The following is a 23,779-nucleotide window of genomic DNA, read 5'->3' as shown; positions in this document are numbered from 1 at the left end:
ATTTCACTGAAATAGTAAGAGTGGTGATGTCAGTCCATATGGTCTAGGGGAAAGAATAAAAAATGTGAGCTTTGAATTCTGGCTCTAACACTTACTGTCTGGGTAATACTGGGAAGTCACTTAACCTAAGGGAGATCATTTCTGTCTCTGTGGGTAACACACTGCCCACAGGGTAGTTCTGAGGAAATTAACTGTAAACATTCAAGTCTATCTAATGCATTCTAATTCAATCCAACAAGTATTTCACTCCAACAAGTATTATGCCCCTAAGATGCGACATAACCTACTGTGCTAAATTTCTCAGCATACTAAGATAACGAATATAGTCTTCCACCTTAAGAAATGTACATTGTTGTGGTTGTTATTGAGGTATTCAGTACTCTTTGTGACCCCATGGACCAGTGTCCATGGAGCTTTCTAGGAAAAGATACTAGAGTGGTTTGCTATTTCCTTCTTCAGTGAAAAGTATATATGCTATGGGAAATTAATCCTATATGAATTTAACTGAAATACTATACATTTGGAATGAAAATGGTAGATAGCAAAAATGTTGCAATATTACTGACAATTAAGAACCAAAACTGAAAAAAGACATTTTTAAAATATTCAATACTGGTGAAAAAGTAGCTTAAGGTGAAAAAAAGTAGATAAAGACTTTTGTGGACAATTTTGAGGGGCTATCTGGATTCTTTCAAAAGCTTTGGAGGTTAACGGAGCTCCTTCTGTTTGAGACTAATTTAAATCTCAAGACATTACTTTTCTGTACAGGTATTTAGCTAGAAATAATCTTCAACTCATTAGTCATAATTAGAATTCTCTTTTGATTTACAAACGAAAGGAAGAGAAGTCAGAGAACAAGAGTAAGACATAGGTGAAAAAAGGAGGGAAAATTTCCCTGGTAAAAGGTAAAACATGGAAAAAGGAAGGATGAAGTGAGATCAAAAGAATGCATGCTGTCCCAATCAGAGAGACTACCTGTGAGAGCATTAACTGAACAGTCAGGAAAAGCCATTCCTTCCCACTTTCCACCAGATGGCACCATCAGCCTAGGAAGTCCTTGTGGATGACAGTGGGGGGCCAGAGATAGCTGCATGCTGTCATTCACTCTTAGGGGACATCTCCAAATGAGGGTCCATTTCTTGAGAAACATTTTAAGCTTTGTTTTCATCTATTCATCCCCCACACCTGGCACAGTGCCTTTTACAATGAGATGGGGACTGGACCTATCATTGTGTGGGTGAAGGGAACTTTAGCAATGTAGATCCCTACAGAATGGTAGACAGCTGTCTAGATAGGCACTGGAAGGGCAAGTGACCCAAGGTCACACAGCCAGTATATATTAGAGGTGGAATGTGGCCCAATGTCACGCGGTCTCTATGCTGGTAATGTTGGTATATTTTAGAAAGAATGTTACCTTTAAAACCAGAAAAAAATACTTCCTAAGTGTTGTGATTTTGTAAAACATAAGCTCCTATATAGCAGATACTGTCTCTCAAGTTTAATTTTATCTAGAACTCATATGTACTGAGCCCCACCAAAATGGAAATCTTTTACAAGAAAATAACATTTGAAGAACAACCCACCCTAACTTTGCAGACAAGGAACCCAGCAACTTAGGAATCCTTCTGCAAGTCCACACAGCTTGTGGCTCCAAACAGATTCCTACTGCAAAGATGACTGACACCTCAGTAGTAAAATAGCTGCTATGTCCTATACAGCCACCATTCTGAGAAATTCTCAGAAGTGTCTCCAGAAAGGGAAGGACACAAAGGAGAAGGGTTAAATAAAGAGAGTAAGACCAGAAGGGTCAGGAATACGTGAATAGAATAGACACTGGCCCCTTTTAGAAGATTAAGTTAAGTTGTAAAGTTCTATAATAGAAGATATGCTTTAAAAGAAAAGTTTGAAATGTTTGCTAAGGGAACAGATGTTTTTAAATTGTTCAATAGGAGTAACTCGTATTAGTTTCAGGTTCAGAAAATAAAAGGGAGAAATTTAATTTCACTACACTACTGTCACAGCAAGGAAGAAAAGGACTATTTAATTTGATTAAGTCTAATTTTGGTTTTAAACAATTGTTTTCCTGCAATTAAATTCAACTCAATAAACATTCATTAAATATCTACTTAATGTTTAAGATACTAGTGATAAAAAGTTTATCCTAAATTCTGCCTTCAAGAAGTTTACACTCTTCTTAAGGTGGTAGCATACCCAAAGATACAGAATAAAGCAGGGATTTGGGAAAGGAACTAAGAGAATCAGAGAAGGCTTCATGAAGAAGGTACATGAACTGAGGCTTGAAAGAAGGTAAAGATGGGGGACAGAGCAAAGATGACAGAGTATTAGAACGGACCTGTTCTACCTCTCCTCACATAGCCTATAAAATACCTGTAAAAAAGGACTAAACAAATTTAGAGCAGCAGAAGTCACAAAATGACAGAGTGAAAGAGATTTCCAGTCCAAGACAGCCAGGAAAGCAGACAGGAAAGGTCTATCACACCAGGCTCAGAGGAGAGCACAGCCCAGCCTTGGCATCCAGCCCATCATGAACATGACTGGAGCATGCTTCAGGGTGTGGAATCATGGGGACCAGTTGCGGTTCCCAGATTTCTCAACCCACAAATGCCAAAGAAACCTTCAAAGGTCAGTGAGAAAGCTTTTTCACCTAGGTGAGAAGGGAGCAGGGTCTGGCTCCAGCCCTGGCCCCAGGGTGGCAGCATCCACTGTGGTAGCAGTGTCTATTTTTGGAGCCCTCCACTTAAAGACCATGGGGGAACTGATCAGCCACTCTGGGTCTCAGTCCTGAGTGGAGGTCCTAGGGTGAGGAGGAGCACTGGTGTGGTAGAGTTGGTGGAGACTCTGGAGAGAGAATTCTACTCGCAGATACAGGGCAGAAAAGAGTGCCTATAGTTGCTCACAGACTAGAACATAGGCCAGGAGAGGAGTAAACTCCTCTCCCTTGATTTTGCCACCTTGGAGGACCAGAGAACTTACACATCCTAGAGTATACCCTCCATTTGACAAAAGACTCAAAAGTCAAGTAACTGGCTGGGAAAATGTCCAAAAAAGGGGAAAGAAATAAGACTACATAAGGTTACTTTCATGGTGAAAAGGTATTTTCTTCCATCCTTTCAGATGAGGAAGAACAAAGCAAACAAAACAAAGAGGAAGACATCAAAGTCAAAGCTTCTACATCCAAAAGTTCCCAAAAAAATATGCAATGATCTCAAGCTATGGAAGAGCTCAAAAATGATTTTGAAAATCAATTAAGAGAGGTAGGTGAAGGAAAAATTGGGAAGAGAAATGAGAGCAATGTAAGAAAATCATGACAAGAGGGTCAACAGCTTGCTAAAGGAGAACCAAAAAAATGCTAAAGAAAATAACACCTTTAAAAACAGACTAATCCAAATAGCAAAAGAGGTCCAAAAAGCTAATGAGAAGAAGAATGCTTTAAAAAGCAGAATTTGCCAAGTGGAAAAGGAGGCTCAAAAGCTCATCACTGAAGAAAACAGTTCCTTAAAAATTAGAATGGAACAGAAAGAAGTTAATGACTTTATGAGAAACCAAGAAATTATAGAACAAAAGCAAAAGAATGAAAAAATAGAAGACAATGTGAAATATCTCACTGGAAAAACAACTGACCTGGAAAATAGATCTAGGACAGATAATTTAAAAATTATTGGTCTATCTGAAAACCATGATCAAAAAAAGAACCTAGACATCATCTTCCAAGAAATTATCAAGTAAAACTGCCATGATATTCTAGAACCAGAGGGTTAAATAGAAAATGTAAAGAATTTACCAATCACCTCCTGAAAGAGATCCCAAAAGGAAAACTCCTAGGAATATTGTAGCCAAATTCCAGAGTTCCCAAGTCAAGGAGAAAATATAACAAGCAGCCAGAAAGAAACAATTCAAGTATTGTGGAAACACAATCAGGATAACATAGGATTTAGCAGCTTCTACACTAAGGGATGGAAGGGCTTAGACTATGATATTCCAGAGGTCAAAGGAAACAGGATTAAAACCAAGAATCACCTACCCAGCAAAAGTGAGTATAATACTTCAGGGGGAAAAATGGAATTTCAATGAAATAGAGGACTTCCAAGTATGCTTGTTGAAAAGAACAGAGTTGAACAGAAAATTTGATTTTCAAATACAAGAATCCAGAGAAACATGAAAAAGTAAATAGGAAAGAGAAGCCTTAAGGAACTCATTAAAGCTGAACTGTTTACATTCCTGCATAGAAAGATGTTATTTGAAACTCATGAGACCTTTTTCAGTACTGAGGGCACAGGATGAGCTGAACATGAAGGAAAAATACCTAATAAAAGTAAATTTTACTACTGAATGGAATGTACTAGGAGTAAGAGAAAGGGAGTGGTAGAATGCAGCAAATCATCTCACATAAAAGAGGGAAGAAAGAGCTTTTACAATGGAGGGGAACATGGGGGAGATGAAAGGAAATAAGTGAGCCTTACTCTCATGGGATTTGGCTTAAAGACGGAATAACACACATTCAATTGGATATGGAAATCTATTTTGTCCTGCAGGAAGGCAAGGAGGAAGGGGATAAGAGAGGGAAGATAAAAGAAGGGACAGCAAATTGGGGAAAGGGATAATCAGAAGCAAACACTATTGTGGGAGGACAGGTCAAAAGAGAGAATGGAATAAAGGGAGGGCAGGATAGGATAGAGGGAAATGTGGGTAGGCTTTTACAACATAACTATTATGGAAGTGCTTTGCATTGTTACACATGTATGACCTATACTGAATTCCTTGCTTTCTCAATAAGGATGAGTCTGAAGGAAGGGAGAGAATATGGAACTCAAAGCTTTTAAGAATGAATGCTAAAAATTGTTTCAGTATGCAACTGGAAATTAAGCTATACAGGCAATGAAGTATAGAAATCTATTTTGTCCTACAGGAAAATAGAGGGGAAGGAGGATGGAAGAAGGGTGGGTAATAGAAGGAAGGACAGATTGGAGGAAGAGGTGAATGGGATATATGCTGTCCTGGGGTGGGCATGGGGGGTGGAGAGAGATGGGGAGAAATTTTTGAATTCAAATTCTTGTGGAAGTGAATGTTAAGAACTGAAAAATAAATTATATACTGAAAAAGAAAAAGAAATGATAGAAGGGGTGGTTTCAGAGAAACCTAAGAAGATTCATATAAACTGATGCAAAGTGAAGAGAACAACCTAGGAGAACAATTTATACAATAAAAAAAAATATTGCAAAGACAACAACTTCCAAAGACTTAGGAACTCTGATCTTAACACTAACCACAACTCCAGGCAAGTCATGATGAAGGTGATGAACTTGGAGAGCAGAATGAGACATTTGTTTTTTTGGACATGGTCAACATGGGAATTTCTTTTGCTTGGGTTTTATTTTCCTTTTTTCCCAATGAAAGAAAATGCATACTTGATAATTAAGTTAAATTAAAATTTTATAATGAGGAAAATTTAAAAAAAATAGAAGACAAAGATTCTGTAAGTCAGAGATAAGGGAGTCAACCTAAGGATTTTGCATAGGTTAGGCTGGCAACTTAGATCTGTGGCTTTAGGAAGATTATTCAGGAAGAAGTGTGAAGAAGAATGAATTACAGAAAGGTGAGAATGGCAGCTAGGAAACGCCAGTAAAAAGTTGGCAGAACATCACAAAATTCCTGAAGAGTGATAAAGAACTTGAGTGTTGGCAGCGTGAATGGAGAAAACCAAACATATGTGATACTGTGGTAGAAGAGGCAGGACTTGGGAACAGATTGAATGATAGGGATGAATATGGGGGTGGTAATGAAGGGGTACAGGGAAAGGGAAGAGTCAAAGATGATAAAGAGTTACAATTTGAGGCTAGGAAAATGGATATGCCATAAACATAAAACAGGAAAACTAAAAGGAAAGATGGATTTAGGAGGGAAGACGATAGATGACAATCACTCGGTATATCAAAAACACTGACAAAATATTATGCTGACTCAAATGAGAAGAAATTTAGTAGAAATAAATGTGAAGTCTTATATTTAGATTAAAAAATACATCTTTGGGGCAGAGCCAAGATGGCGGAGTAGAAAGACGCACATACACATAGCTCCGAACCCACAACCCATAGAACATCTACAAAGAAGTAACTCACGGCGAATTCTGCACCCAGAGGTCACAGAACGTTGGAGCGAGGGAGATTTCTGTTCTGGAGAGACCTGCAAACCTCTCGCAAAAGGTCCTTCGCGCCACAGACTGGGCGCCGGGACTGGGAGCTGAGTACAGCCCTGCCGCGGCCGTGGCACCGAGAGGAAAAGATCCAAGTGGGCTTCAGGGACGGGATCTCCAGCGGCCACGCGGGTCCCTCCACCCACAGGTGACAGGGGTCGGTGAGAGGGTCTCTTTGGCGGGTCGAAAGGGGAGTGGGGTGCCCCCATAACTCAGGCCCCCTCGGGAGGTAACAGCGGAGGCGGGAGCAGACCAGGGCTCCCCAAGCAGGCAGGAGCCTGGATCCATTGTTGAAGGTCTCTGCATAAACCCCCTGAGGGAACTGAGCCCATGAGGAGGCCCTGCCCCCACCTGAGCACCTAAACTGAATCTCACACTGAATAGCAGCCCTGCCCCCGCCCAAAGCACGGAGGCTGGGAAGCAGCATTTGATTCTCAGACCCCAAGCGCGGGCTGGGCAGATCTGGAGGTGAGGTGGGTGTGAGGAGAATATTCAGAGCTCAAGTCACTGGCTGGGAAAATGCCCAGAAAAGGGAAAAAACCAAGACTATTGAGGGTTACTTTCTTGATAAGCAGGTTTCTCCTTCCCTCCCTTCTGCTGAGGAAGAGCGGTGCTCACCATCAGGGGAAGACACGGAAGTCAGTGCTTCTACATCCCAGACCACTCAATGGGATCAGTTCTGGGAAAAGGTCTTAAAGAGCCCAAACAATTTTCAAAATCATGATAGAGAGGGGGAGGAAAAACTGGGAAGAGTAATAAAAGACTTGCAAGCAAAGTATGAACAACAAATCAGCACCCTGCTAAAGGAGACCCAAAAAAATGCGGAAGAAAATAACACCCTGAAAAATAGGCTAACTCAATTGGCAAAGGAGGTTCAAGAAGCCAATGAGGAGAAGAATGCTTTCAAAAGCAGAATTAGCCAAATGGAAAAGGAGACTCAAAAGCTCACTGAAGAAAATAATTCTTTCAAAATTAGAATGGAACAGATGGAGGCTAATGACTTTATGAGAAACCAAGGAATCACAAAACAAAACCAAAAGAATGAAAAAATGGAAGATAATGTGAAATATCTCATTGGAAAAACAACTGACCTGGAGATTAGATCCAGGAGAGACAATTTAAAAATTATGGGCCTACCTGAAAGCCAGGATCAAAAAAAGAGCCTAGACATCATCTTACACGAAATTATCAAGGAAAACTGCCCTGAGATTCTAGAACCAGAGGGCAAAATAAGTATTCAAGGAATCCACAGATCACCTCCTGAAAGAGATCCAAAAAGAGAAACTCCTAGGAACATTGTGGCCAAATTCCAGAGTTCCCAGATCAAGGAGAAAATATTGCAAGCAGCTAGAAAGAAACAATTCAAGTATTGTGGAAATACAATCAGGATAACACAAGATCTAGCAGCTTCCACATTAAGGGATCGAAGGGCATGGAATAGGATATTCCAGAAGTCAAAGGAACTAGGACTAATACCAAGAATCACCTACCCAGCAAAACTGAATATAATACTTCAGGGGAAAAATTGGTCTTTCAATGAAATAAGAGGACTTTCAAGCATTCTTGATGAGAAGACCTGAGCTGAAAAGAAAATTTGACTTTCAAACACAAGAATGAAGAGAAGCATGAAAAAGTAAATAGCAAAGAGAAGTCATAAGGGACTTTACAAAAGTTGAACTGTTTACATTCCTACATGGAAAGACAATATTTGTAACTCTTGAAACTATTCAGCATCTGGGTACAGGGTGGGATAACACACACACACACACACACACACACACACATAGAGACAGAGTGCACAGAGTGAACTGAAGAGGAGGGGATCATATCTAAAAAAAAAAAATGAAATCAAGCAGTGAGAGAGAAATATATTGGGAGGAGAAAGGGAGAAATGGAATGGGGCAAATTATCTCTCATAAAAGAGGCAAGCAAAAGACTTTTTAGTGAAGGGAAAAAGAGGGGAGGTGAGAGAAAAACATGAAGTTTACTCTCATCACATTCCACTAAAGGAAGGAATAAAATGCACAGTCATTTTGGTATGAAAACCTATCTTACAATACAGGAAAGTGGGGGATAAGGGGATTAGCAGGGTGGGGGGGATGATGGAAGGGAGGGCACGGGGAGGAGGGAGCAATTTGAGGTCAACACTCATGGGGAGGGACAGGATCAAAAGAGAGAACAGAAGTAATAGGGGACAGGATAGGATGGAGGGAAATATAATTAGTTCTTACACAACCCTACCTATTGTGGAAGTCATTTGCAAAACTACACAGATCTGGCCTATATTGAATTGCTTGCCTTCCAAAGGGAAGGGGTGGGGAGGGAGGGAGGGCAAATTGGCAGACAGGGGCAATTAGAACGCTCAGTGTTTTGGGGTGGGGGGAGGGGACAAAAGGGGAGAAAATGTGGAACCCAAAATTTTGTGAAAATGAATGTTAAAAGTTAAATAAATTAATAAAAAAAAAATACATCTTTACAAGCACAAGCTTAGGGAGGCATGACTAGTATCTTATCTGGAAAAGATGCAAAAGATCTTTTATTATCATATTACATGTTAATGAATACTAGATTAATCAATCATTAACATATTAGATTGCATACTGTCTTAAATAGTATTAAGATATAAAATATTTAACTAAGAAAATCAGTTAATAGCTTATCAGTTCCTAAGAGAGACTTTGAAACTTACCTAAGTTGTCCCTCAAAGCACTGGCTTCCTCATGAGAGTTGAAATTATAATTTGGTACCAATTTAAGCTTCATTCGAGAATAGTTTTCCACATTAGCAAGTTTCCAGTGAATAATATTCTGTTTCCTAAGAAGATTAAAAATTGATAGGACAATACAGAGAATTCTACATAAAGAAAATATAGTTGAAAACTGTAGCACTGCATTTGGTAATGATTAAGCATTGAAAAACCAAAACATTCATCTTTAAAGTATTATTAGTAAGTAAAATAATATAGTATTACTATATGAGAATAGTATTGCCAGAAAGAAACTAGAATGTGCCAAGGACCAGAAGAACATATTACATTATGTCAAAACAGAGATCCAGTAACTCTAGCAATTTGTCAGCATATGGAAATGGCTATATTGAGTCAAGGAACTGTGAAAAAGAAAGAATCTAAGCATCCTAACTAGAAGCATCCTCAAGTCAAGAAAATAGACTCTCTCTGTGCCAAGTTGTTTTAAATATGTAATTGTTGTTGATGGTCAGTTGTTTTTTGGTCACGCCCAACTCTTGGTGACCCCTCTATGGGGTTTTCTTTGCAGAGATACAGGAGTAGTTTCTCCATTCCTCCAGCTCATTTTACAGATGAGGAAATTGAAGCAAAAAAGGTCACATAGCTAGTAAATGTCTAAGGCTGAATTTGAACTCAGGTCTTCCTGACTCCAGGACTGGTACTCTATCCACTGCATCATCTACCTGTGCCTTTAAGTATATAAGACTATTAACAAATACCTATTTACTGGGAGACACTTCTTTTTCAAACTATAAGAATAATTTATTATTTATTATCATTAAAATAAGAATTTTGAAAAGCTTTCTTACAAATATAAAATAACTAATCAATGAAATCTGAATGGAAGGAAATGTTTAATTAATAAGAATAGGCTGATTATTAAAAGGTACTAAAGACTGTTAGGACAATGTTTGTGAAAACATGGATAAAACACCTGGTAGGGTGAATTGTTATTATGGAGAGCATCAAGAGGAAGGATTCTCCTTCATATCTTACCACTTTAAATAGCTGTTTGTACTGAAGTTCAGTCTCTGACCTGACCATTTCCTTTTCTCTCTCATCTAAGATATATATGACACCTCTGACCCAAAAGACTATCCAATTGAAGCAACAGGCTAAGTACTCTAGACTACTTTCTTACTTCACACAGAAGACAAAATTTTAAGTCCAAGGTCTATAAATCAGTCCGTATTATGGAAGACAGGAAGTCAGAATTAGGAGAGATCCTAGGGAATACTTGGGGCAGATAGGTGGCACAGTAGATACAGCATCAGGCTTGGAGTTAGGAAGACTCATCTTCTCAAATCTGAGTTCAAATTTGGCCTCGAATACCTAATAGCTGTGTGACCCCACAACTGAACAACAAGAAAAGAATATTTTACTTACACACACACACACACACACACACACACACACACACACACACACACACACACTCTTACAATTTCAAGGCCTCCTATTCACAAAGAGAAAACAAAGCAACGAAACAACTCATGATGGACTAGACTTAACCTTTCTTTTGGGGTATAACTAGATAAATGTATGGAGGACCACTACTCTAAAATCAAAAGGTAAATGATTGATGCCTACCTCTCAGCCCACGGACCTCTTTCACATGTCAGATAAAGCTGGATTGCCTTCCACTGTCTCAAAGTGGCTAAGTGTTGACTGTTAAGTTGTTTAAGCATACTGTTATACCGTAAGTTCTCTTGACGTGCCTTCCTTTTAAATGGTTCCACAAAAAAATCCTTAAGTAAAAAATAATGCCTTTTAAATATAATTTTGCAGTTCACTTTTAGTGTTCAGTGTGACATTATAACACTAACAAATTGGCTTCCTGAAAGAGCTCACATTCTAATGTAGAAGATAACACATCTGAAAGGTTTCAGCTTCAAGTTAGACAGGAAGGCCCCACTGTCCTCTGAGTAGAGTGGCAAAGCACATAGTAATGCCTCTTCTTTCATGTCATTTCTACTAATGAAATGATATCTGCTATCTTGTCAACCCTATGTCACGACATGATATCACATAAGTTGGAATTGCCTCAACTGCATGCTGCTGCTTCTCACTTGTACCAATTCTTGCAATTTGGAACTAATTTTCATCTTCGTTCTAACAAGCTGGTGGTAGTCTGACTGACATAAAACAAGTGATTTAGAAATGATCCATATTAATAAGTTACTTCCTATCTGTTAAAAGAGTATCAATTACATTTTGGGAACAGTTATTTTAGTGCTCACTATGGCTTAAATCTCCTACCTCTCTTCTCAAAAGAAATTATTAAATATTCACAGGTGTAAGACTTTTTCTGTACAGTCTATAAACTAAGGAACATTAATTTAGAGTTTGAGGGAACCACAGGGACCATTTTCTCTCCCCACTCATTTTATAGATGCAAAAACTAAGGCTCTACAGCTTTACTGAACATTACTTACTCTACACACAATGAAGATTGGGCTACTGGCTTTCCTCAAACATGTTCTTTTGTACATTGTTTGTATTCAACGTGAATACTTGCAGTATTTAAAAATATCAAGTAATTATTACCTGAAATTTGAGTTTGCTTTCTCCTCCTTCTCTGTCTCGTTTATGCATGTTGACCATTAAGGCTTCATAACAGTCTTTCCAATAAAGTGCCATAGACTCACAGCCATCACCAAACGTCTGAACTTCATACTGCTTCATATATGGCATGATCTAGAGCAAAAGAGAACAATGACCCCAAGTTTGAAATACAATGCTGACATAACTAATTTAATTTTTTAAATTTTCATGGAAAAGTTAAAACTTACATATTTCTCAATGTAAATTTTCCACTCATTTGAATTGCAGTACTCTTGAAAATCCTCAAAAAATGAGGGGCTGCCATTGGTGGTAGGTAATGAGGGAAGGTGCAAATTCATAAAGAGCAGCTCATAAATTTTGGACACCAAAGTACGAAAAAGGGGAATCAGAAATGAGTAGGTTTCTGTCTGTTCCTTGATAGACTGGCTCAGAATAGGTTCCAACTTCCCTAACAGGTAACATGCTTCAGCTTGGTTTTCAATCACTTTCGTCTGAAGAAGTGTATTCAGCTTGGCTGATGCCATGGCACACACCTAACAGACAATGTAAAGAAAAATAGATAAGGCTATAAGACTTGTACTACTAAAAAGAAAAACTCCATTGGTAAACACCTATGGATGTCTTCAATTGACTATTTCTAAGAGAGTAAAACTATACTAGGATTTTACCTCTCGATCCATGAACATTTCGATTAATACTATAAATTTTTTATCATGGTAAGTTCCTTGACAGGCATCTAGGATTGATAATATCACAGAAAGATAAAAGCACTGAATTGAACAAGTCACAGCTGCTCAAAGTCTGCAAATGAAACAAAGTAGCCTCAAAGTATTTTTGGTCTAAAGTATGCCAGATTCTGTTTTGTGAAAAAGAAAAATCTAAATTAGGGAACATTTTTTAACACTATCTGTGATATTCCAGCAAAGAAATCTCTATTCTGTTAGGAAAAGCATATCTTTATGTATGTACATATATATATATATGTATACGTGTACGTATATATCTATATCTATGTATAAATATAACCACAATTAATTGTAGCCCAAGGGCAAGAGGGGGGAGAAAAGAGGAAAAAAGAACAAAGTAAAAACTGTACAGCAGAGAACAATAGAAAATCTACATGGAAGCAAAGAAAAGATGGATAGCTCTCAACACAATGCATAGTATTTAATATACAGGCTTTCTTGAAATGGAAATTTATTGCTATATATTTTGAATCCTCTTACATTCTGCTATGCATATGACATATTTTTCTTTATTTTCTCATTTTATATGTGTATTAATATTTAAGTTTATGTGTTTTTTCTTATTATATATTTAAGTTTTAATAAAAAAACCTAAAAACTTAAAAAAAGAAAAAAGAAGAAACTTCAACTCTAAGCCAAAAAAGAATTCAGGCTCCATGGTCTTTTAGAGACCAAGATTTTTCAGGTTTTGTAAGTTTAACTAGCAAATCTCTGAGGAGATCCATAAGCTAATACAGTACTAACATAAACCCCTCAAGTTCAATTAAAAACTGGATGGATTCGAATGCATGACAAATAAGACATTTTTGCTGTATTATGTTATGGTTATCAACATCTTCAAACTTCCTAGCCAGACCCATATTACATATATATTACTAGCTTAATTTGTAAAACTTTCCATTTTATATAGAGGCAAAGGAAATTAGCCTTTTCCAGAATATTATTAGAATATTTTAAAATTAAGTCTTGGGTTGCTTTCTTTTTCAATTAACTTGAGACAATCAAATAACTTCTTTCAGTTAACTTTTTAATTAAGCTTTTATTTTCTCTCCCACTCAACAACCGTTCCAAAAGGAACAAACAAAATCCTTGTAACAAATATACATAATCAAGTAAAATAAATCCTCACATTGCCCTTGTTCAAAAATGTGTCACATTTTATGTAGTTAGTATGTCACCTCTTACTAGAATTCTAGTGATAAAATATTCTACTAGAGCTGGGTTCTACTCTGTTAAAAGACAAAGGTGAATTTTGGTCTTTTTGTACCAATCATACAAAAATAAAGAAATTTTAGAGGTAAAAGGATGGAGTTGCATAATCATTGTTTTCTGAGGACTTTATAAAGACGTAAGCTAAACAGAAAGAATTCTTGGAAAACAGATACTGAAAATAAGTGGTTGAAAAGGAAAAATTAGAATGGAAAAAATTAGTCAAAAAATTCCTTTCCCATAAGATGTAATACCTAACTAAAAAGATGTGAATAGAATTACATGTCCTATAAAACCTATAGAGCATCTTCCTCACATATATTTATTAATCACTTCGAAGAAAATTTTATTGGCTGCAATAAACTGTGAAAACCAAGGTGTTAGTCCAGATTCTTACACCTGCCTTTGAATTTTCTAAGCTTTAATATTTTAAGAATTACAAACCTGCAAATTATCTGTCCCAATGAATCCCAGAAGCAAGTGGATTTGAATTTGAGAAAGTTTCACCCACTCTGGGCTATCAGAGTACCAGACGGATAGACTATCAAACAGAGGCATCATGTCTTCTAAAAGCTAATATAAAAAAAAGTTGAGAAATAAAGTTATCTTTATTTTTCTGAAAATAATCCCCCCAAAATTAGTACAAATATCAGAAACCCAGTTAAAACTTTATAGTCAATGGGAAAGGACCTAAACATACAAAATATATTTATATAACAGCTCTTTTTATGGCAGCAAACAATTGGGAATTAAGGGCATACCCATCAGCAGGGGAATGGCTGAACAAATTGTGGTATGTAATTGTAATGGAGTACTATTATGCTATAAGAAATGATGAGGGGCTGGCTTCAGAACAAACTGGGAAGACATATGAACTGATTCAAGGTGAAGTGAGCAGAACCAGGAGAACACTGTATACAGTAACAGCAATATTGTAACAATGATCAACTTTGCTTGGCTACTATGATCAATACAATGATCCAAGGCAATACCAAAAGACTCATGAGGAAAAATACAATCCACTTCTAGAGAGAGAAATGATTAATTCTGAGACTGAAGAGTATTTTTTACTTTATTTTTCTTGTGTTTTGTTATTGTTTGTGCAACATGGGCAATGAGGACATGTGTTTTGTATGACACCATATGTATAAAGGGTATCATACTGCTTGCCTTTTCAATGGCTACAGGAGGGCTGGAGAGATTAAGAGAATCTAGAACTCAAAATGTTTTAAATGAATGTTTAAGTTAAATTTTAAATTTCAAAAAATTTAAGAAAAACAAAGTTTTTGTAAACAAAGTTTATAATCAGTGCCCAAAGGAAAAATCCCATTGGTAAAATAATCAAAATTAATAAATTGCTTTGTATCACTTTATATCTCTTATCTTTAAAAAATAATGATCTCACACAATTAAAAAAACTTGACTAAAGTCTCTAAGTAAATCATTTCAATAGATATTACTACACCTTTTCGGTCCACAGATTGGTGTTAAGTAGTCCCTCTGTCTGTAGAAAATCCTGTATGATGAGCAGAAGTCGGAAGGCATTTTCTGCAGTTGCTGGATTAGTTTTTGCTTCTCTGTTATCTGCAACTGCCCACTCCAACATTTTCTGTAGCAAACTACAAAGAAAACATAATCCTCTTAAAGATCATTACAAGGAGTTGCTAAAACTATTAACAACTTCAGCAAAGTTTCAGAATATAAAGTCACCAACATTTCCATGTAGTATCAATAAAACACAGCAGGAAGAGATAAGAGAAATTCTATTTAAAATAAATGCAGAGGTTATATCCACTGCAGTGGATACAGTGCTAGGCCTGAAGTCAGAAAGACTGCTCTTCCTAAGTTCAAATCTTTCCTCAGACACTTACTAGTAGTGTGGCACTAGGCAAGTCACTTGACCTTGTTTGCCTCAGTTTCCTCATCTGTAAAATGAGCTGGAGAAGGAAACAGAAAACCACTCTAGTATCTTTGCCAAGAAAACCCAAAATGGGGTAAAAAAAAAATTGAATATGACTCAAACAAATGAACAATAGATGATATAAAATACTTGGGATTCTATCTTCCAAGACAGACCCAGGGATTATATGACACAATTACAAAACACTTTTCTTACAAATAAAGACATATAAACAACTGGAGAAATGTTAATTGCTCATGGATAGGCCAAGTCAATATAATAAAAACAGCAATTCTAGCAATTGGGCTAGAAAAAAATTGTAACACAATTCATCTGGAAGAACACAAGGTCAAGAGTATCAAGGGAATCAATGAAATAAAAATGTGAAGGAAGATGACCTAGCAGTAACCATATTTCAAACTACATTACAAAATGGTAATTATCAAAACAATCTGGCAATGGCTAAGAAATACAGTGGTGGGCCATGAAATAATTAGGTATATAATACAAAGTAGTAAATGATCTTAGTAATCTAGTGTTTGGTAAATCCAAAGATTCAAGTTTTGGGGGCAAGAAATAACCATATGACAAAAACTGCAGGGAAAACTTGAAAGCAGTTAAGCAGAGACTAGATACAGATCAACATATCACACATTATATACCAAAGTAAGGTCAAAATGAGTATGTAATTTATACATAAAAGGTGATATCATAAGTAAATTAATGGAGCATGGAAATTTTCACCTGTCATCTATGGATAAAGGAAGATTTTATGACCAAACAAGAGATGGAGAGGATCAAAGAAGGTAAAATGGATAACTTTGATTACATTAAACTTAAAAGGGTTTTTTATTAATTTATTTTATTTAAATACAAAAATTTAAACACACAATAAGAAAAATGTTACAAACTTAAATACAAAATAAGAAAAGGAGGGCGGAAAAGCATTGTGATGTGCACAGCAAAACTTAAGCGAGGATTCAAAATATACAGCAAATTTTCATTTCAAGAAGGTTTATATAATAAATACTCCTCGTGTTCAGAACTGTCCATCCTGTCTTTGCATCCTTGTAAGTTCTCTTTTGTTCTCTGCTGCATGCTTTTTACTTTGCTCTTCTCTTCCTCCTTCTTCCCCCGCAAGACAGTACAATTAAGGTTGGATACACACATACACACATATACACATATATATACACAAACACATATACATACACTTACATATACTGAGATAACTATATCCATTCACATGCATCTGTACAAGATTGTATTATACTTCTTTGTCCTCTTTCTCTAAGAGTGGATAACTTCTTCCTTGACAAGTCTGAGTTTTGCCATATTTTTATAAATCCACCAACTCATCATTTCCTACCACATAGCAATATTCCATCTTTATACTAATTATTTTAAATAGTCTAAAACAATGTTGATTAATATGGTTGATATACAATGTAGTCTACCTATTTTTCTCTTATGATTAAATCTATTTAGCTTTAACTTTGTCTGAAATCATCATTACTATACCCGCTTTTTTTCCCTAATAAATTCTACTCCTGATCTTTATTTTATGTTTATGTGTATCTCTTATTTACTATCCTTTCTGACTTCTCTACTTTACTTCTACCTGCTACCTTGCCCTCCCATTACCTAACCTCCCTCCTCCCACCAGAATCCCTCCCTTATGGTCCCATTCCCATTTATCTAAACACTCTTCTATTACCCCCTCTTATCTTAATCTCTCACCTTACCCTCTAGAAATTCCTCCCTTAACTTCTCCCCATCCTCTCAGCCTTTTATTTCTTTTGGAATTTAAAAGACTTTTATACCCTTCTACCCTCTTAAACCCATGACCAATGAAAGTAGGGTTCCAGAACTACCAGTCCTCCCTCCCTACCTAATTTCTCTGTGTCACTTCTTCCTCCTGGACCTCATTTGTACAAAACAATAACCCTTTTTACCTGTTTCTAAATAGTTTTACCTTTTAAAATTGTATCATACTCAGGTCTACCCCAATCTTTCTTACAAACATATGTTTTGCATCTCCTCATATAAAAGGTAAAAAAAAAGTCTGTCCGTATTGAGTCCCCTATAATTAGTCTTTGATATGTACTTTATATTTCTCTTGGATCTTATATGTCAAATCTATTTAATTCAGGTGTTTTCTTTTCAACAATACCCCAAAAGTCCAACAATTCATTAAATATCCTTTTTTTAATTCAAGATCATGCTTACCTTTGCTGGGCACATTTTCGGCTGCAACTTCAGTTCTTTTTCTCTTCGATATATAGTGTTCCAAGACCTGCGGTCTTTTAGTGTCACCACTGCTAGGTTTTGTGTGATTCTAATTGTGGCACCACCATATTTAAAATGTTTTTTTTTTGTTACTCATAATATTCTACCCTTGAGTTGGGGGTTTTGGAATTTGATTATTATATTGCTGTAGGTTTTCCACCTAGAACCTCTTTCAGGTAGTGATCAGTGGATTTTTTTTTTTATTTCTACTTTCCACTCTTGTTCTAACACTTCAGAACAATTTTCTTTAATTATTTCTTGCCTTAGTCTATCAAAATTCTTTTTTTGATTGTAGCTTTCAAGTAGTCTGATAATCCTTAACGTTTTCTCTTCTTGATCTATTCTCCATATCAATTGTTTTTTTATGAGATGTTTCACATTCTCTTCTATTTCTTCATTTTTTATATTTGTTTTAATGTTTCTTTGCTGGTTTTCCCTTGTCCAATTCTAATTTTCAAGGTGTCATTTTCTTCCTTATGATTCTGGATCTCCTGTTCCAGTTGGTTGACTTTCTTTTCATAACTTTTCGTAACTTTCTTGTTTTTCTTGGATTTTTTTTCTTTTTCAGTTTTTCCTCAGTCACTTTCACTTGATATTTAAAGTCTTTTTAAAGTTCTTCTATGATTTTGTTTTGGGCAGGGTGACCATTTAAAGTTACTCTTTGGGAAGGAGAGGCTTCTTTTGCTTCAGTATCCTCCTCCAAACATGAACCATGGTCTTTTCTATTCTCATAATAACTATGCATGGCTGGATTTTTTCTACTTTGCCTGCTCATTTTTTTTTATTTGTAGCAGTTTATTTTTTTTTTAATTACTTCTAGCCCTGGGGTATAGGGAAAGGTGCATCTGGCCTCAGATACTCCTTTAGTTCCAACTGAAACCAAGAATTCTGCCCTCTTCTAAGTGCCCAGAGCCAGTGGTGTCCATCCCACTGCTTCTGCACTCACTGGGCACTCCTTCTTCCCTAGGGCTGTGTCTCAGCGATACAGCTAGAGTACCCTTTTTTGTAGAGATAGGAAGTCCACAGGTGTTACACATTGCACATTTTTGGACTTTTTCAATGTCATCGGTTGTGCTGATTTTTTTTCCTCTCTAAAAATACTATTTTTAATATAGCATGGCTCAATGAGAGGGGGAGGGAGATGCCTAGGACAGCTAAAATGATAAAAGAAACAAAAGACATTAATTGAAATTTATTTTTGAAAATAGAAAAGAAAATGCCCAGAGTTGGGAGACAAAGAATCTACCTTGAAGAACAGCAAGGACACCAGTGTCACTGTATTGAAAAGTCCTGGGGTGGGAGTGGAGGGTGTTAACAAGGTGTGAGAAGACTAGAAAAGGGGGGTACATATTAGATTTTGAAGGGGTTTAATGTCAAAGGATTTTATATTTTATCCTGGAGATGACATGAATTTATTAAAATTGGCTGGAATTCCAATTTAGGAAAATCACTTAAGCAGCTGAATGGAAGATGGACTGAAGTAGGGAAGAATCTCGGATAGTCAGGCTATTGCAATAGTCCAAGTGTGAGGAGATGAAGACCTATATCAGAAAGGAAGCAGTGTCAGAGAAGAGTAGGGAGTATATCTGAGAGATATTACAAAGGAAAAACTGATAGGCCTTGGCAATAGATTGGATATGAGGGGGTGAAGGGAGAGAGAGTAAGGAGATAAAGAAGACCTTAAATTGCACATCTGGATAATGAACAGGATGGTGGTATCCTCAATAGTTGTAGGAAACTTTAGAAGGGGGAATGATTTGAGGGGAAAGATCATGAAAGGATTAAATCAATTTTGTATAATTTTTTATTGTTCCTATTTATATTGAATTGATTTTGTCCTGTAACTGCTTAAGTCATGAACTCAGTTCAGAATTCAGCTAGCTTGTAATAGGTTAAGTTTAGAAATATACTTCTCTTGCTAATCACTGTTCCCTTCTTACCTCAAGTAATTCTGCTATCCTTGGGAAATATAGGTTGGACACAGGGGAGTTGAGTCTTATATTTGTACACCATCAAGCTATCCTTCAAGGATGTCTAGTTTGCTGTCTTTGGCCTTGCAGGTGAACTCAAACAATGAACTTTTCTTAGTCACAGGAAGGAAGAAAGAGGCTGCTGCTGGTCGCTCATTCCCTACTTCCAGCCAATCACACTGCTCTTCATACCACCAGCAATGTAACTAACCAATCATGATACTATCCTCAATCTCACCTACCCTGTGCTGTTCTTTGCTCTATGCTTATAAAAATGAGTTGCATCTCCAATTCTTTGTCTTTGGCTGGAAATAAAGGTAGCCATTAACCCCTTTGTGGGCAAGTAGAACTCCCTTTAAATAAAATGAGATCTTGCTCAGAGAAGCATACTTCAGTTCATCTTTCAAATTTCACTCATGACAATAATGAGCTCCATTTTGGATATATCTACAAGACAATCAGTTCAAGATGTCAATGGAGATATGAAATTGGAGGTCAGTAAGGAATACAGGGCTAGATAAGTAGATTTGAAAAGATAATTTAATAAACAGAAATGACAATTCAATCCATGGTAACTGATGAGATCACCAAACAAAATAGTATAGAAGGAAAAGAGAAGGCACAGGACAGAATCTTGTGGAAAATCCAGTTAGTAGGAGTGACCTAGGAAGATCTAGAAAAGGAGACTGAGAAGGAACAGTCAGGTAGAAGGAAAGAGGAATTTTCTGAAAACCTAGAGATGAGAATATCAAGAAGAGGGGGATTGAAAATGTCAAAAACTACATTAAGTTCAAGAAAGATGAAATTTAAGGAAAGGTCACTAGGTTTGGCAACTGAGAGACCACTGGGAACTTTGGAGAGAGCACTTTTGGCTGAATAATGAGGCTAGAAAAAGGTGGGGAACCTCTGGCCTCCAGGCCACATGTCGCCCTTTAGGTCCTCAAGTCTGGCCCTTTGAGTAAATCCAAGCTTCACAAAACAAATCCCCAAGCAGGCCATTCCATTTCTGAATACCAATTGTCTAGAAGTTCTTCCTTACACAGAACTGAAATATACCTCTCAGCAGTTTCTACTCACTAGTTCTAAATTCTACTCTCTGGGGTCAAAAAGAACAAAAATCTAATCTCTTTTCTAGAGAATACTTTTATGAGAAACAACAATCATGTTGCCCTATTGTTTTCATTTGCCTGAAGATTCCCAGATCATTTGATTGGTCCTCAGGTGTCATAGATTGAGGTTCTCCCTTGGGAGTCATTCCTCCTCTGGAAAAGATCCTATTCTGAGTCCTACAGAATGACAGAGGAAAGAGTCAAGTGATCAAGTCCCTCCAGGGGACTAAGTCTCTCAATTTTTTTCCCTCCTGTATAGACAGTAAAGATAAATAAATGTTCGATATATTAGATACAATTGTGAAATACGATGTGGTGAGATGGAAATCATTTCTTAATTGCTTACCACAGTTTTATTTCCTCTGGAGGCCTAAGCAGCTCATTGGAGATTCCTGGTTTAGTCAGAGCAGAAAGCACTTGGCCCCTTTCAATCCAAGCAGCGTCATCTGACCTTTCCAGTCCCCTGTACATCACACAACTCAGAATGCTTGTCATTAATCCTAGGAGCTCTTCCTCACATCTCTGGGGAAAAAAAAACAAAGCTAAAAATTGTTCTGGTGTAGAATAATTCATAAAAAACAAACAGATATGTTTTAACATAAAAACTTTAGTTTTTTGCTTATTTAACAGACTGATCAAAAGTATAATTTTACATAATACTTTCAATGAAATACTAGAGCAGTCAGGTTTATTAAGACACTAAAATTGTCTCTTTCAGCAGTCAGTAAATATTTATTTAATGCCTTCTATGTGTCAGGCATTATGCTAAGTGGTAAGAGATACAAAGAAAGCCAAAAAAGTCTTGCTCCAAGGAACTCACTGTCTAATGGGGGTAGACAACATGCAAACAATTATGTACAAACAAGATAAAGTGGAAATAATCAACAGAGGGAAGGCACTAGAAATAAGGGGAGGTTGAAAACAAAATATTTTTTAAAAAAATAAGGGGAGGAGGGTGGTGGGAAAGTCTTCTTGTAGAAGACAGGATTTTAGTTGTAACTTGAAGGAAGCCAGGAAAGCAAGGAAGCAGAGATGAGGAAGGAAGAATTTAAAGCATGGAGGTAGCCAGGGAAAATGCTCCAAGTCTGGATTATCTTGTTCTTGGAACAAAGGGAGACCACTGTCACTGGATCTGAGAATAAGTGGAGGAGAGAGTACATAAGGTATAACAAGACTGGAAACGTTTGCAAGGGGAGGAGAGGGCAGGTTATGAAGGGCTTTGATCAACTCAGGATTTTTTAAATTTGATCCTAAAGGTGATGTTCCCTGGACCTTTTCTAGCATGTACTAGGAACCTCTTCATAATGGAAGCTCACTCCAACCTTGGAATTCACATATTAGAAGTATCCTCCACCACTGTGCTTTCTCCCTCTGATTGGATGACTCCAATCAGAAACTCCTAAAATAGGAAGGTGTGAACACCAGTCCTGTCTCACTCCACTCCAGGATATGTTGTTGACTTTTGCTACCATGGCCCCATTCTGCTACCTTCTTTACTACCACCCTCATACCTCCTTTTCCCTCCATTAGAATGTAAACTTCCTCAGAGTGAAGATTGCCTTTCTGCTTAAATCTGTACTCTCAGCACTTAGCACAGTGCCTGGCACATGGTAAACAAGAAGTCAATCAACAAACATTTATTAATCACCTACTATGTGCCAGACACTGTACTAAGGGTTGGTGATACAAATACAAAAAAAGATAGTCTTCCCTGACCTCAAGAACCTTATAATCTAATAGGAGAAGACAAGGGTGAAGGGAAGTCCAAGTGAATGAAGTTGAGTGGGAGATGAAAAGATAGCAACCTCCTTAAATGGAAGTTTTGGGAGACCCACTTCAATCTACCCTCAAATCAGAAGGGTCCCACTGATGATGTATGAAATACTAAGGCTGATATAATCTTTCAGGATGATGAGGATCCTGAGGGCATGATGGAGAAATGTCCAATAGGAAGAGGTGGCTTCCTGGGGTATCACCTAAGCCTATACTGTTTACTGATTGACTAAATAAGGAGTTAACTGAGTAAACTGGAATTAACTGAGTAAACGGTATGACATGGAGGATGGCCTGGGGTGGGGAAAGACTTGAGGCAGGGAGACTAAAGAGGAAACTAATTCAATAATCTAGGTATGAGGTGATTAGGGCCTGCATCAGAGTGATAATAGTGTCAGAAGAGAAAGCAGGGAGTGTATTTGAGAGATATTGAAGATAAAATCGACAGGCCTTCGTAACTCAATGAATATGGGGTTGGATGAGAGAGTGAGGAGTGAGGAGGATGACATCTCGGTTGTGAGCCTGGGGAATAGGAGAATAACAGGGAAGTAAGGAAGAGGGGAGTGTTTGAGGGAAAAGATAATGAGTTCCATTTTGGACATGCTGGATTTTAGATGTCTACTAAATATCCAGTTCAATATTAATACTTAGATATTAAGAAATGACTGTTTACTGATTATGCATAAAATACTCAAAATTCAAGAGAGATCTATGTACACCTACACAAATACATACAGTGACATGTCTGTACTCTTCCTAAGAAATTATTGTGTTTCTTCAGGGGCTTTCAGCTTCACAACGCAGGATCTTTTAAGCAAGACTATTACCTAAGACTATAACACGTAACAGAGAAAGAGCTAAAAAGTAACAGAAATCTCATTCCAGGTATGATTAAAACAAGACCAGATTTTCCAAAGAATAGAGAAGTGTAGGACCTACTTCTAATTTTTTCCTGCTTATATTTAATAAAAAGGTAGATAGCTAGAAGTAGAAGATGAACCATGTTCTATGACAGTTTAGCTGGAGTAGAAGAGAGATGGCATTTGTTCATTCATTCAACATTAACTATATACTGCGTGCATGCTCTCTAAAGGCAGTACACCTAGCAAATAGCCTGCTTTGGAGGTGGGAAAGGGTCACAAAAATTAACAAGCCACAGACAGCATGCTCAGAGAGTTTAAATCAAGGTAGGAAGATTAAAAACACATATACATAACTATAATACTATCATAACTTGGATAGTGATCCAGGACTGGGTCCT

General features: G+C 37.0%; 1 protein-coding gene across 6 annotated transcripts in view; it reads right to left on the bottom strand.

Annotated features, from left to right (window-relative positions):
- The window catches only part of NBEAL1 (neurobeachin like 1), a 183,174-nt gene that overhangs the window by 46,929 nt on the left and 112,466 nt on the right, over positions 1–23,779 (bottom strand). For all 6 annotated transcript variants that reach the window (XM_072617327.1, XM_072617329.1, XM_072617330.1 and 3 more), the window contains 7 exons: positions 21,092–21,267; positions 14,943–15,096; positions 13,922–14,050; positions 11,750–12,055; positions 11,505–11,654; positions 10,548–10,705; positions 8,901–9,025 (listed from right to left, as the gene is read on the bottom strand). In XM_072617327.1, coding sequence (XP_072473428.1) covers positions 8,901–9,025; positions 10,548–10,705; positions 11,505–11,654; positions 11,750–12,055; positions 13,922–14,050; positions 14,943–15,096; positions 21,092–21,267 — 1,198 coding nt within the window. The remainder of the gene's footprint in view (positions 1–8,900; positions 9,026–10,547; positions 10,706–11,504; positions 11,655–11,749; positions 12,056–13,921; positions 14,051–14,942; positions 15,097–21,091; positions 21,268–23,779) is intronic.

The sequence above is a fragment of the Notamacropus eugenii genome, chromosome 6, assembly GCF_028372415.1.
Source record: "Notamacropus eugenii isolate mMacEug1 chromosome 6, mMacEug1.pri_v2, whole genome shotgun sequence".
Taxonomy (NCBI): Eukaryota; Metazoa; Chordata; class Mammalia; order Diprotodontia; family Macropodidae; genus Notamacropus; species Notamacropus eugenii.
The sequence above is the reverse complement of the archived record's forward strand: the minus strand, read 5'-3'. Positions and strand labels throughout refer to the sequence as shown.